General features: G+C 37.6%; 1 protein-coding gene across 1 annotated transcript; it reads left to right on the top strand.

Moving 5' to 3' along the window:
- The first annotated feature begins 13,246 nt into the window (after positions 1-13,246).
- On the top strand, positions 13,247-14,183 carry LOC123063462 (cysteine-rich and transmembrane domain-containing protein WIH1). The gene is made up of 3 exons (XM_044487254.1): positions 13,247-13,507; positions 13,620-13,719; positions 13,827-14,183. The coding sequence occupies exons 1-3, from the start codon at positions 13,462-13,464 to the stop codon at positions 13,873-13,875; spliced, it is 195 nt and encodes a 64-aa protein (XP_044343189.1). The 5' UTR covers positions 13,247-13,461; the 3' UTR covers positions 13,876-14,183.
- The last annotated feature ends 261 nt before the right edge of the window (positions 14,184-14,444 follow it).

A 14,444-nucleotide genomic window follows, 5' to 3' on the forward strand; every position in this document is an offset into this window, starting at 1 on the left:
AGATGAAGTCCTTACTAGCCTAATTTGTCTCAGCCTTTTTTCTGGAGGAAAGGATGTGATGTTGTTACCATGATCTGGTTTCCATGCTAATATGGGCCTAAGTGTCACTCAAAAGCTAAATCTTGCTTATTGTGGGACGAAAATCGCGCTCGCCACCAGCGTTCTCACTATCGGTCGGTCTAATAACTTGTGGTTATCGAACCTTCCAGGGAATGGTTTTGGGAACATTTCATCAGTTTTACAAAGCATTTGGCCCGTTTTTCTTCTTTTTCTTGTTTACTTTCTCTATTGGATTTTATTTTATTTATTTTTATCTTTATCTTTTTGGTTCTTCTTCTTTTCCATTCTTTTTTATTTTTGTTCTTATTATTTTTTCTATTTTCAAAAATATATGTCGCCTTTTTTGAAAACATGTTGAACGTTTTTTAATACTTTTTGAACATTTTTCAAATGGCCATTTAATTTATTTTAAATGCACAATCAACAGCATTAAACACATATTGGACATTTTTCATAAATGTCATGATTTGTTTACATGTTCAAACAATATTTAACTCTTACGAATATTTTTTAAAATACACTATGATCAATCTTTAAACACATGTTGAACCTTTTCATAAATGCATGTACTTATTTAGAAAAACATGCCAACATTTTTAAGTGTTATGGACATTTGCTCTAAATATCTTGAGCATTTTTTAGTGACACAAATAAATTTTCCATAATTACAAAAACAATTTTTAAAATTATATGAACTTATTTTTTAAATATCATCAAAGTATTTAGAAATGTGTGAATATTATAAAATTGTGATGAATATTTTCTTGAATGGTATGAACATTTTTGACAAATTACACGAAAAAATATGTTATGTGAATAAAGAATGTTGAATGAACTTTTAACAATTAAGTAAAGCCTATTTTATAACATATACATTTATAATACTTTAATATTTAAAGAAAACACAAGCAAAAAAAGAAGAAGAAATGAATTGTGCAAAGGAACAACACAAGCGAACAAACCAAACCAGCAGCTCCCTAATGAGCCGACCTCCTTGAGGCAACATAAGCTTCCTTTTCACTAAAAGCGAGACATAGTCATGGGACCTCGTATATGACGTATTTTGCGTGATCTAGGAGCTCGACGCACAGGGGCTGGCCCAACATGTTTCCTATCGTGTGACAGAAAAAAAAGTTGAACAACAACAGAGCGTGCCATGATTTTAGGAAATCCCTATTTGAGGCACGCTGCGTCAAACTGCCGGCGCTTCGCACAGGCGAACCGACCGAGCGATGCGATAGGCCAGCCAATTTGCATATGCAGTTCGCGTATAGCGTCATCGGGTTACCTTCTAGAAGGTTCCCTGAACCGGTTTATTTTCTTTTACTGGTTTTCCTTTTTCTTTCTTTTTGTTTTCTTCTTCTTCTTCTTCTTCTTCTCCTTCTTCTTCTTCTTCTTCTTCTTCTTCTTCTTCTTCTTCTTCTTCTTCTTTCTTTTTTCCTTTTTGCTGTTTCTTTTTTGTATCTGTTTTCTTTTTAAAAGTTTATTTTTTCTGTCTTCAATTGTTTTTCACATTTTAGAAAAATGTTTGAAAATTTCAAAAAATGTTCCAATTTAAAAATTATTGTGAGTTCAAACTATTGTCAGAAATTAAAAAAAACTAAACCTTAAAATTGTTCCAGTTATGAAAAAAATTTGTTTGGCATGTTGTGGTACAACATTTTTCTACAACTTTTCAGAAAATTTTCAGAATATCAAATAAAATCCTTTTTCAAAAATTTCTCACAATTTGTTCGTGCTTTCAAAAATGTTCAGAATTTCGATGTTTGTTCCATTTTTAATAGATGTTTAAAATTCAGAGACTATTCAGAATTTCAAAAAATGTTACTTTTTTCAAAATTCACATTTTTTGATAAAATATTCAGATTTTGTGCAGGTTTAAAAAATCTATTTTCCAAAAAATGTTCTGTGTTTTTTAAAGTTATTCGTGCTTTCTTTTTTCTTTTAAAATAATTATTTCGGTTTTAGAAAAAATCTTAAATTTTCGGAATTTATTTTCCTTTTCCATAATATATGTTCAAAACTTCGAAATATATTGCCGCTTTTGAAATTTTGTTCTCAACTTTAAAATTTTTTTGTGTTTTTATATATCTTCTGGAATAGATAAAATGGTTGTATTTTTAAAATATGTTCAAAAGTTCAAAAAATGTCCTCATTTTCAATTTTCGTTCAGAAATTCAAAAATGTTCGGTATTTCAAATTATGTTCACATTTTCCAATTGTTCTTCACTGTTTTTTTAAATCATGTTTTTAGATTGTGTTCAAATTTCAAAATTGGTTCACATGTTTCGGTAATTGTCCAAAAATTGTTCAGCATTTGATAATTATGTTCATGATTTGAAACATTGCTCACATTTTTAAAAACTTTGTTCACATTTTCAAAGAGAATGATCGAAAAAATTGAAAAAATTGTATCCAAGCTGTACATTCTTTAGGATTTCGCACTGCATGAATATCAGTAGCACTCACCAGCACGAGTGGCTAGCGATATTGCTTCTTATCTTACACACTGCAGCAGTGGCGGTGCTGGGGCTTCCTTGAACTTCCATGGAATACCAAAGAATTTGCCTTAAAAAATGAAGAACCCACGAAATCAAGTCCAAAATGGCATAGCTTTCTAGCAACCCATATCCAAAACCAGCAACTGCAGCCACGCACCAAACCTGACGTCCTAGTGCGGCGTGCGAGAGCCTCGTCCCCATTTTCCCAAATCTAGCTTAGGGGATCTTCAAGGCAGACCCTTAAACCGTCACTATGTGTCTGGGCCACGGTGTCTGGATCACTTTTATCATCCAACGGGAATTTGCATATGTTTGCTTAGCAGTTCGGATATACAGATGCCGGTATTCAAGAGACAAACGTGGAGAGCTTTGTGAGAGTTCGGACATGCACTTGACCAATCACATGCATGGTCCATCTCTTCCCTCTCTCCTGTCAACTGCACATGCATGGTCCCCACTCCTTTCTACCACAAATCATAAATATCCCACCACATGCATGGCCCCATCTACTTTTTCTTCTCCCAACCAGATACTTTGTGATTAGTATTGGATGGCTCATTCCGGCATCATGTCCTCAAACCACGTCCGGACATAAAAACACACATATAACGGAGATATTTGCGGGTGCCCTTACTACTTACGGCGGCGGCGGCAACCCATTCCAAGTTCAGCGGGCGACGGATGATGGCCGACCCTCTCCTTGCCCTCCCTGATCTGCTCCGGCCCTCCCCGCCGTGGATCCGCTAGTTCGCTTACGGCCTCCCCCTGCAGGCGCCCTCAACAGCTGACGGCTCCACCTCTAGTTGTCCGGCCTCCATCGCAGTGTTGCCACTGGGCTCCACCTCTGTCAAGTATGCATCCAACCATCCCCGTTCCATCTACAAGTAGCAGCCACTTTGCTTGTGAATTGTATTTGTTTGTCCAATGCACATCAGTCCATGCCACTTTCGCAAAAAAATTACAAGAATACTTAGGAGCAAATTCCTGACTCCGCCATTGCACCACAGACAATTGACAGCAGGCCATTAGCCACTACACCAATCAGCGGTAGCTGGACATCAAGTTGCAAAACTATATACGAATACACAGCAGCATTGAGATTTGGAAAACATTTCTTGAAAATTGTGAGCAGTTTTTTAATGCCACAATTCTTTTTATATTCCAATTTTTTGAAGAAGTGAAGATACTCTGTAATCCGAATTAAAAAAGAAACACAAACAAATTTTGCTAATCCCAAACAGTTTTATAAAGCATGATTTTTTTTCAAAAATGTATCATTTTCTGAAGAAACGAACAAATTACAAAAACGTGAACATTTTTCTAAACTTCTGAATATTGCTGAGATCACGGACAGGTTTTATTTTTCAACAAAAGTAGAAAACAGTATTTTTTGTTAAAACAGAACATTTTTTAAAACCGCACACATTATTGAAAACTGCAAACATATTTTATGGTATGTTTTTCTGGAAATTCAAACAAAATTTGAAAAATGGGAACATTTTTTGAAATTCTGAACAAAATTTTGAAACCGTGAACATTTTTTGAAACACACACATTTTTCTGAAATTGTGTACAAATTTTGTAAAGAACACATTTTCAGAAATTCCTGGATATTTTTTGAAACCTGATCATTTTCCTGAAATTATGAATAAATTTGAAAATGAGAACATTTTTCTCCGGGCATCGGATACGAGAGGTGGAACTGCGCACGGGTTCACTCTCCTTCCCTGCTAAAATTGAAGATACAAAGTGAACACAATGTATCTCACGTGCAAATGCCATACGGTTGTTAAGACCATATTACTATATATTATCAAAAGATCATGCACAATTTTTTTAATGAGAGTCAAATTGTACGCAAAAGCCATGTAAAATTTTAAGAAAATAGGAAACTAAAAACAGAAAAAACAAAGAGAAAACAATTTGAATAGGATGTAACCCAAAAAAAACATAAGAGAGGAAAGGGAAAAAAATAAAGGCAAAGAAAAGGTTAGAGATTTTTTCCCCTTTATGCAAGGACAAAAGAATTGGCACAATGAAAAGGAAAACTAAGAAAAATCATTAGGAACCCGAAAAAGAGAGTACATGAAAACAAAAGGAAAGATCAACAAACATAAAATTAGCGATGTTTCCATGAGATTAATCTAGCCCCCCCCCCCCCCCCCCGCCCCCTCTTAATATCGGGCAATGAATTTGAGTCATTGAACCCGGTGAGGTTCCAGTCTCATTAGCTGCCGAAATTCAAAGATACAGAGAGAACCCAGTGTATCTCACCTACCATATGATTGTTAAGACCAATGAATCCAGTTAGCCAATGGCGTGCTTGAGAGAAAGCAGCTACAGTGATATGCCTAGAAGTAAACAAACATCTCAAGCCGTGAGAATCAAATTGTTCGAAAAAATCTATTTTATTAACTACATAAGATACTATATATTAACAAAGATAATGCACACATTTTTTTAAAACTAGAGTTAAATTGGAAATAAAATTCATATAAATTTGAAAAAACATATACGAAACTAAAACAAAAAAGGAAAGAAAATAATCAAAGAGAAAAACCAATTGACTTAAAATGTAACCAAACAAAAATAACATCATGGAGAGACAAGATTAGAGATTATTTTTAATATAAATATAAACAAAATGGAAAAGTTGAACGGAGCAAAGGAACGAAACATGCGAACTAACCAAATCACCATCTCCCCAATGGGCAGGCCCACTACAGGCTTGCCTTGAGGAAATGAAAGCTTCTGTTTTAGTAAAAGCGAGACATAGATACTCCTAGAGTATAGAAATGGAGAGGACCTTATTTAGGGGGGAAAACGGAAAATACCTAGCAAACCTCTTATGTTACCCTGTTCATGCCCCGCTTGGTGGGTGGATTATAGGGCTTATTTCTCTAGAGGCCCATTTAGCATCTAATTGTCTGGTTTGTTTGCATTTTACAATATCTTAGTAAAACATAATTGTTAAATTCTATTTTTTTAAACAAGTGATTATCTTAGTTTTCTGCCATCTATGAAATATAGTCGGGTATGTTACACAAATATTAGAATGTCCAATAAAATGCTAATTCTCCCTCGTAATTTTTTAATCTGCTTCACAGAAAGTGTGATCTCCGTTTTATGAAACCTCTCAAGTTTATCAATTCAATTGTTCATATATGTAAATAGAAAACATAACTCTACATCTAAAAAGTGTTTCGGCATTTGTAAAATAGAAAACTTACACAACTTGCAAAAAATATTTCAGTATACAAAATTATCCTATATAATTTTCAATCACTAGATATACTTTGCGTTCCATGGTAAATGTTCATGTATGCGTAATAAAATGTGCACCGTATTACTCATGTATGCGTAATAAAATATTCATGTATAAAGCAGCTACACCGATATTAGGTACACAAATATCTCAAGCCACGAGAATTGAATGGTTTGAAAAAAACTCTATTTGATTAACTATATAATATTATTATATATTAACAAAAATCTTGCATACTTTTGAGTTGGATTCAACTTATAAAAATCATGTAAAAATATAAGAATATAAGAAATTGATAACAGAAAAAATAATCAAAAAGAAAACAATTTCTTAAAATGTAACACTGCAAATAACATTATAGAGGGGAAAAAGGAGGTGAAATGATTAGAGATTTTTCCTTTTTTTTGCGCAAGGACAAAAGAATAGACTCGATGAATTGGAAAGCTAAGAAAAATCATTAGGAAGCCGAAAAATAAAAGTGAACAACAACAAACATAAAATTTGCGAGATTGAGTGTCCATGAGATTAATCTAAAAATCAATTTTTTGAAAAGTTGGGTATCGAATTGAGTCACATAACCAGGTGAGGTTCCAGAGTCCCTAACTGCTGAAAATCAAAAGATACAGAGATAACCCAATGTATCTCCCCTGCCATAAGTTTTGTCAAGATCGATGAATCCGACCAATCAATGCAGTGCTTGAGAGAAAGCAGCTAGGTTGGTATGCCCAGAGCCAGAGGTGCACAAATATCTCAAGCAGTGAGAATCATGTCATTTGGAAAAAAATATTAAGAATATAAGGTTACTATATATTAACAAAAATCATGGACACTAATTCTTTAAACTAGAGTCAAATTGTATAAAAAATAATGCAAAAATTTGAAAAATAAATACAAAACTAAAACACAGAAAAAAAGGAAAGAAAATAATCCAAGAGAAAAAAACCTTAAAATGTAAGCCAACAAAAAATAACATAAGACAAGAAAAGCCAAAAAAAGGCAAAGAAAAGATTAGAGATTGTTTCATTTTTGCACAAAGATGAAAGAATAGACATGATCTATAGGAAAACTAAGAAAAATAATTAGGGGGAAAAGAAAGTAAATGAAAACAGAAACAAAGAGGCTGTTTCCTTTTTTAATGACGTGCATCAGATTCGAGTTACAGAACTGGTTGAGGCTTCTGTCTCCTTGGATGCTAAAATTTAAAAGATACAGACAGAATAGAATGCATCTCCCCTTTGCCGTCGTACTTGCAAAGCAACACATGAGCTGTATGGGCCAACTTTCAAGGCCCAATAATTTAGACGCGACGGATAAAAAATACACTACTGGGCCAATACAGAAGCGCTTGTAGGCTAACATTTTTTAACTCTTACAACTATTTTTTAAAATACACTAACATCACTTTTTAAAACAGCATTCAACTTTCTCATAAATGCATGTACATTGTTTTAAACTACGTGAACAGTTTTAAGTGTCACAAACATTTTTCTAAATTTCATGTGTACTTTTAAGTGATACAATCATTTTTTTCCAAAAGTATACGAATTAGTTATGTTAAATAGCATTTTTTTAACATCTTGAACATATTTTAAGATATGTGGATATATATTAAATGTGATAAACACTTTGTGAATGATTTAAACATTCTTTTACAAATTACAAGAGAAGAAACCAAACCACCAGCTCCCTAATGGGCCGGTGCACTGAAGGCTCCCCTTGAGTCTAATACTTCAACCGAGACATTCCCTCAAAAAAAAAACTAAAAGCGAGACATGGCCACTTCTTGAGTATTACACAGAAAAGACATAGCAACTGAAATCACTAGTTGAGGAGTACTCGTTGCAAAGATCACACCAACTCCCCTGGTTGCGACAAGTGGCCCACATGCAGCTCGCCAGTTGTTGCAACCTGTGAGTTTTCCCTTTTTTTTCATAGATCCATTTATTCAAAATGTTTTATCTCTCAAACCGTGCGTCCAAATCTCAAACCGCTTTCACCGTTGGATTCCTCGCGTCGAGATTTTCAAAACTAGATCCCATGTTGATAGGTTTTGACGAAATTTTTTTCACGAAAAAAACCGGACAAAAAAATGAATGAAAAACCGAACCAGATGCACGAGTTTCTTTCCTTTCCGAAAGAGGTACGCCCGTGCCTCTCACCAAATCACAACCGTGCCTTTTCTGAAAGCAAAACCGTGACTCTCGCGGAAGGAAAAAAAAGAGAAAATGTGTTTTTTTTCATTTCCGAGGAGGCACGGCCGTGACTCTCGCGAAAGCACAACCTTGCCTCTCGCGGAAGCAAAACCGTGACTCTCGCGAAAGAAAAAAAAAACAAAAAACGTGTTTTTTCCGTTTCCGAGAGGCACGGCCGTGACTCTCGCGAAAGCACAACCATGCCTCTCGCGAAAGCAAAACCGTGACTCTCACGAAACAAAAAAAACAAAAAATGCGTTTTTCTTTTGTTTCCGATAGACACGTCCATGATTCTCGCTAAAGCACACGTGCCTCTCGTGGATACAAAACCGTAACTCTCGCGAAAGGAAAAAAAACAGAAAACACATTTTTTTTCCGTTTCCGAGAGGCACGGCCGTGACTGTCGCGAAAGCACACCCGTGTCTCTCGCGGAAGCAAAACCGTGACTCTCGCGAAAGGAAAAAACAGAAAACGTGTTTTTTCCGTTTCCGAGAGGCACGGCCGTGACTCTCGCGAAAGCAAAACCGTGCCTCTCGCAGAAGCAAAATCGTGACTCTCGCGACAAAAAAAGAAAACACTTTTTTTCGCACAATTTTTTTTATCGAAAAGCTAAGGAAGACTGGTGGAAAACTAAAACGTCGAAAAAACCCGTTTAAAAAGCCGAAAACGCGTGCGGAAAAATAAAAAAACAAAATCCGAAGGGAACACCCAGAGCACGACACGTGGCGAATGACCGAGAGCGCGCCAAGTGACGCTGATCGTTGCGAGGCTCCCGAAGAAGTGCTCGTTAACTAGTTGCCCCCCTAGCAACCTTCTTCTGTTAACCCGTTAATGCCCGATTGGTGGGCCGAGTTACGCGGCTGATTTCACTATAGGCCTTAATTGTCTAGTTTTTGCATTTTACAATATGTTAGTAAAATATAATCATTAAATTCTGTTTTTCAAAACAATCGATAAACATAGTGCTTTGAAATCTATGAAAAATAATCATGTATATTACAAAAATATTTGCTTGTCCAATGAAATGTGCATTCACCCTCATAATTTTTTAATCTACTCCTAAAAAATGAGTGATAAAAAATGGTTGCTGTCTATTAAGACATCTCACGTCTATCAAGTCAATTGTTCATATATGTGAAATAAAAAATTAATTCTACTTCTAAAATGCGTTTCGGGATATGTATAACCAAAAACTCACTCAACTTTTGAAAAAATCTTATGGTATACAAAATTTTCCTATATAATTTTAAATCACTAGATATATTTTACGTTCAATGGTAAATGTTCATGTATGCATAATAAAATGTGCATCTTCTTACTAAATATGTACAAAGGGATTCACCAAAAAAATGTTGAACTTGTTTTGTCGTCCATGAAACATGTTAGTGTATTATCAAAGAGTAAATTATTACTTCATATTAAAAGAAAAAATGTACAATATTTTTAATTAACCAGATTCAAATAGTAAAGAAAACATGGTCAAATAATGGTAAACAAGCTTTGTCGTCCAGGAAACATGTCAATTATATACAACGGAATATAAGATTACTATATAGTCTTTAGCACTTTTCATTAACTCAATTCATATTGTGTAAGAAACTAATGCAAGAAATAATTCAAATACAAAATAAAACAAGGTAAAATGAATATAAAATAATCCAAGAGAAATTTTTTTCCTTAAAATATAACCTAACCAAATTAACATATGACATGAAAGGGAGAAAAATAAAGGCACACAAAATATAAGAGCTTTTTCCTTTTTTTGGAAGAACAAAAGAGTAGACATGATGTAAAGCAAAATAAGTAGGTGCCATAAAAAGAAAGTAAATTGAAACAAAAATGAAGTGCAGTAAAGATAAAATTTACCAGTCCCAGTCACAATTTTTTTAAACCCCAGGCATCGGATTCGAGTCGTAGAACTGCGTGCGGGTTCAATCTAATCCCTTCTGATATTCAATGTACAAAATGAACACAATGTATCTCCCCTGCGAACATCATACGGTTGTCGATACCGGAAAGCTAGCCAATCAAGGTCGTGCTTGAGAGGAAGTAGCTACGGTGATTTTCCTAGAGGTAGAGGTACCAAGTATCTCAAGTTGCTAGAATTGAATCATTTTTAAAAACTATATTTTATGAACTGTATAAGGTTACTATATATTAACAAAAATCATGCAGTTTTAAAAAAATAGAGTCAAATTGTAAACACAAATCATTTAAAAATTAAGAAAGCAGGAAAGTGAAACACAAACAAAAAATCAAAGAGAAAACAATTTCTTAAAATGTAACCCAAGAAAAATAACATAAGAGTGGAAAGGGAAAAAATAAAGCCGAAAAATAGTAGAGATTTTTCCTTTTTCGCACAAGGACAAAAGAATAGACATGATGAAAAGGAAAATTAAGAAAAATCATTAGGAACCCGAAAAAGAAAGTAAATGGAAACAAAATCAAAGAGCAACAAACATATAATTTGCGAGATCCTGTGTCCATGAGATTAACCTAAGACCATTTTTTCCGAATGACAGGCATTGAATTTGAGTCACAGAAGCAAGTGAGGTTCTAGTCTCCTTAGTTGTTGAAATTAAAAAGATAAAGACATAACCCATGTATCTCCCCTGCCATACGGTTGTCAAGACCAATGAATGCAGGCAACCAACGCCATGCTTGAGAGAAAGAAGCTACAGTGATATGCCCAGAGCCAGAGGTACACAAATATCTCAAGCGTGAGAATCGAATCATTTGAAAAAATATATATTTTATTAACTATATAAGATTACTATATATTAACAAAACACATTCACACTATTTTCTAACTAGAGTCAAATTGTAAACATAAATTATGTAAAATTTTGAATAAATATGAAACTAAAACATAGAAAAGAAGAAAAAAAGAAAAGAATCCAAGAGAAAAATAATTTCCTTAAAATGTAACCCAATAAAAATAACAAAAGACAGGAAAGCTAAAAAAACTAACGGCAGAGGATTTTTTTTAGAGATTTTCCTTTTTTTGCGCAAGGATAAAAGAATAGATATGATGAAAAAGAAAACTAAGAAAATAATTAGGAAGCCAAAAAATAAAGTAAATGTTAACAAAAACGAGAGCAAAACTATAAAATCTTGCCAGACTCAGTGTCCATAAGATTAATCGAAGGCCCATTTATTTTTTTGAATAACTTGCATTGGAGTCGAGTGGTAGAACTGGGCAGTGGTGGACCCAGGAAAACAGTAGGCCCCAGGCCAGGTTCGAAGTGCTGTAGCAACAACGATGTACAGTCAACGAAGGGAATCGCCGTCACGCCCCAGGCAGCCGGCCTAAGGGTGTGTTTGGTTGGCGTCCACACCACCACAAGCCTGGCCTGGATGGGTGCCTGAAGCATGCCTGGTCCCTGTTTTGTTTGTGTCCTGAGCAAGAAAGTACATGCCTGGCCTGGGTTGCTCAGCAATGTGATTAGCCTGGCCAGGTTGAGAAAAATAAAGAATAAAAAAGATTCCTAGCCCAGGCAGGCAGTAGGATTAGCCTGGCCCAGGCGTCCAATTTCTTATGCCTGGGCGTGCCACAGCAAGCCTGGCCTTTGCTTAAGAATTTTTTATTCGCTGGATGACTAGATGATGCAATACCCAAACGCACAGTAGGGTACGAACCAAACGCACAGCTGCCAGGCTAGCCTGGGCAGGCAGGAAAGCATCACGTTACCAGGCGAATGCCAGGCACCGGATTTTTCCAGGCAAGGAGCCGAGGATACGAACCAAACTAGCCCTAAATCCGCCTCTGGAACTGGGTAAGGTATGAGTCTCCTTGGCTGCTGAAATTCAGAAGATACAAAGAGAATGCAATTTATCTCCCTTCTCCCCTTTGCTGCCGTACACGCAAAGCAGCACAAGAGCTGCATGGTAGCAGTTATTGAGTACCACCTGGGCTAAAATATGAGGCACATACATACAATTTAATAAAACATACAACCTTTGGTGACGGACGAAGAGATCATATATGTGTGACGGATGAAAATTTCAGAGAAGAGCACCATTCTTTATTGTTAATAGGTACATATAGAGACAATAGGAGAGATGAGAAGACTAGAGTGAAATTGTAAACAAAAATCATGTAAAAATACTAAAATATAACACAGATAAAGAGAAAAAGAAAATAATCCAAGAGACAATTTCCTTAAAAGTAACCTAACAAAGATAACATAAGACGAGAAAGAGGGAAAAGCTAAACCCAGGATTAGAGCTATTTCCTTTTTTTTTTGCGGAAGGACAAAAGAATAAGAATAGGCATGATGAGAAGAACAACTAAGAAAAATGATTAAGAACCCGAAAAAGAAAGTAAATAAAAACAAAACGACGAGCAACAAACGTAAACTTTGCCAGATCCAGTGTCTATGAGAGGTATCAAAGTCCCATTGTTTTCTTAATGCCAGGCATCGGATTCGAGTCCATGAGATTGATCTAATTCCCATTTTTTGTAAATGCCGGGCATCGGATTCGAGTCGCAGAACAGGGCAAGGTTTCAGTCTCCTTGGCTGCTGAAATTCAGAAGATAGAGAGAGAACGCAATGTATCTCCCTTGCCCATGCCCATACGGTTGCTGAGACCGAAGAAACCAACGAACCAGCCAACGCCGTGATGGAGAGAAAGCAGCTAGGGCGATACGCCCAGAGCCAGATCGAGGTACACAAATATCTCAAGCAGCGGGCGGGAATCGAATCGTTTGAAAAAGCCCTCCTCGGGGTCACACGAGCAGAGCAGCAGCCGGAGGAGGGAACCGGAATCAACCGATAGATTGCTGTATCCTGGACCCCCTGTCGGCTGTTCCTGTTCCTAGTGTGAACATGTATCTTCCGGTCCAGGCGCTTCCTTGCGATCGAAGATTTATCTGCCCGCCGGCCGGCCAATCTTTCCTCCCCGGAGAGAACCTGATTCCCAACTGACCCTGATGATTTCACACAGTGTTGGGCAAGGAATATCGGACAGAGCAGCCGTCCTGAAAATCTAGTCAGAAAGCGCCGCCTCTGACGCGGTGCTTTGCATCTCATCTCATCTCATCTCAAGCCTTGGACTTCTCCGGCCGCCGATCAGGCCACCAAACCCATGGGCGGACGTGTCAATCCCGATCCTTTGTACGTGTGCCTATCCGCTCAACCAACCTCGGCTATTCGAGGAGTGCTCGCTTTCGACTTGTCAGCTAATAAAGGTGGTGCTGAGGCAGAATCGAATCAAATTACTTGTCAGCGACTGCGCGGTGCGGTGTCAAAAGTTGGGGGAGAAGCTTCCGTGCTCTGCCTCTCTGTGTGTGCTATCCGTGTGCCTGAGCCTGACACCAGTGCGGCTGGCGTGTATATATAGAGGGTGCTGGAGTTGGAGACAGGTATCCATCAGCAGATCAGCTGAATCCGATCGACAGCACAGCACAGCAGAAGCAACTCGTAGCCAGAGGACATACCTGATGGAGAACAACAGGAGCAACCAGCAGGCTCCTCCACCACCGCCAGGTATTGGTCGATCTACGCTACGGACTCGTTGGGGTTCAGCTCCCTGAAATCTTCAGATAGATGAACTTGTTGCTGCTTTCGATTTGTTCATTCGTTGGTGTTGGTGTTGCAGGGTACCCAACGGCGGCTGCGGAGCAAGGCCAAGCGGGCGGGAAGAAGGGGGGCCGGGCGAGCACCAAATCCAGGGGCGAGAAGGGCTTCATCGAGGGGTGGTACGTACTCCCCACCACCAGCTACTCCATCCATCGACACCACCTCCTTAACTGTCGTTTGTGATTTCCGGCCTGACAGTGTCTGAATTTGGTGTGTGTGTTTTCAGCCTGGCGGCGCTGTGCTGCTGCTGGATCTGCGAGATGTGCTGCGACTAACCGGCCGGCGACGGCGAGGTTCCTGGCACAAGGCCTCGGTGCTATCGTACCCACGAGGAGCGTATGCGTATACAGAGAGAGAATTGTTCTTAATTTCAGTGCCCGTTGTTTTAGGTTCTACATATATACTCCTAAGGTGATGCACGCATGATCAGTACTGTACCTGCCTACCTGTGTGCGTGTGTGAGATATTTCATGTATCCGTCCGTGTGCAGTGCCATATTCATGCACCGCGTCGTGTGTAATTAACCGGTGTGTACGAGACCGATATACTACTCAGTAATACTGTGATTGAGTATTTGATTTGAGGGTGCTTCCACAGCGTATTATTCACCCATTTGCATCTTCTTACTCTAGCATCATCGGGCCTCTTGAAAAAACAAAGAATCCTTTGAAAATTCTCTATTCCCTCCGTCCCAAAATAAGTGTCTCAGAGCAACTCCAACGGGGCGACCCAAACAGACGCACACTTTGTTCGTTTTTTGTCCGTTTGGGTCGGCCAGGCAGACGTGCGTGTCCGTATTTTAAAATGGGTCAGCTTGACCGCCCAACGGGGAGGCCGACCCAAA

Source organism: Triticum aestivum, chromosome 3A (genome assembly GCF_018294505.1).
Source record: "Triticum aestivum cultivar Chinese Spring chromosome 3A, IWGSC CS RefSeq v2.1, whole genome shotgun sequence".
In the NCBI taxonomy this organism is placed as follows: Eukaryota; Viridiplantae; Streptophyta; class Magnoliopsida; order Poales; family Poaceae; genus Triticum; species Triticum aestivum.

Coding starts and splice junctions, on each gene's coding strand:
- LOC123063462 (XM_044487254.1), top strand. CDS start 13,462: ATGGAGAACAACAGGAGCAACCAGCAGGCTCCTCCACCACCGCCAG. Junction 13,508..13,619: donor GGCTCCTCCACCACCGCCAG/GTATTGGTCGAT, acceptor TTGGTGTTGCAG/GGTACCCAACGGCGGCTGCG. Junction 13,720..13,826: donor AAGGGCTTCATCGAGGGGTG/GTACGTACTCCC, acceptor GTGTGTTTTCAG/CCTGGCGGCGCTGTGCTGCT.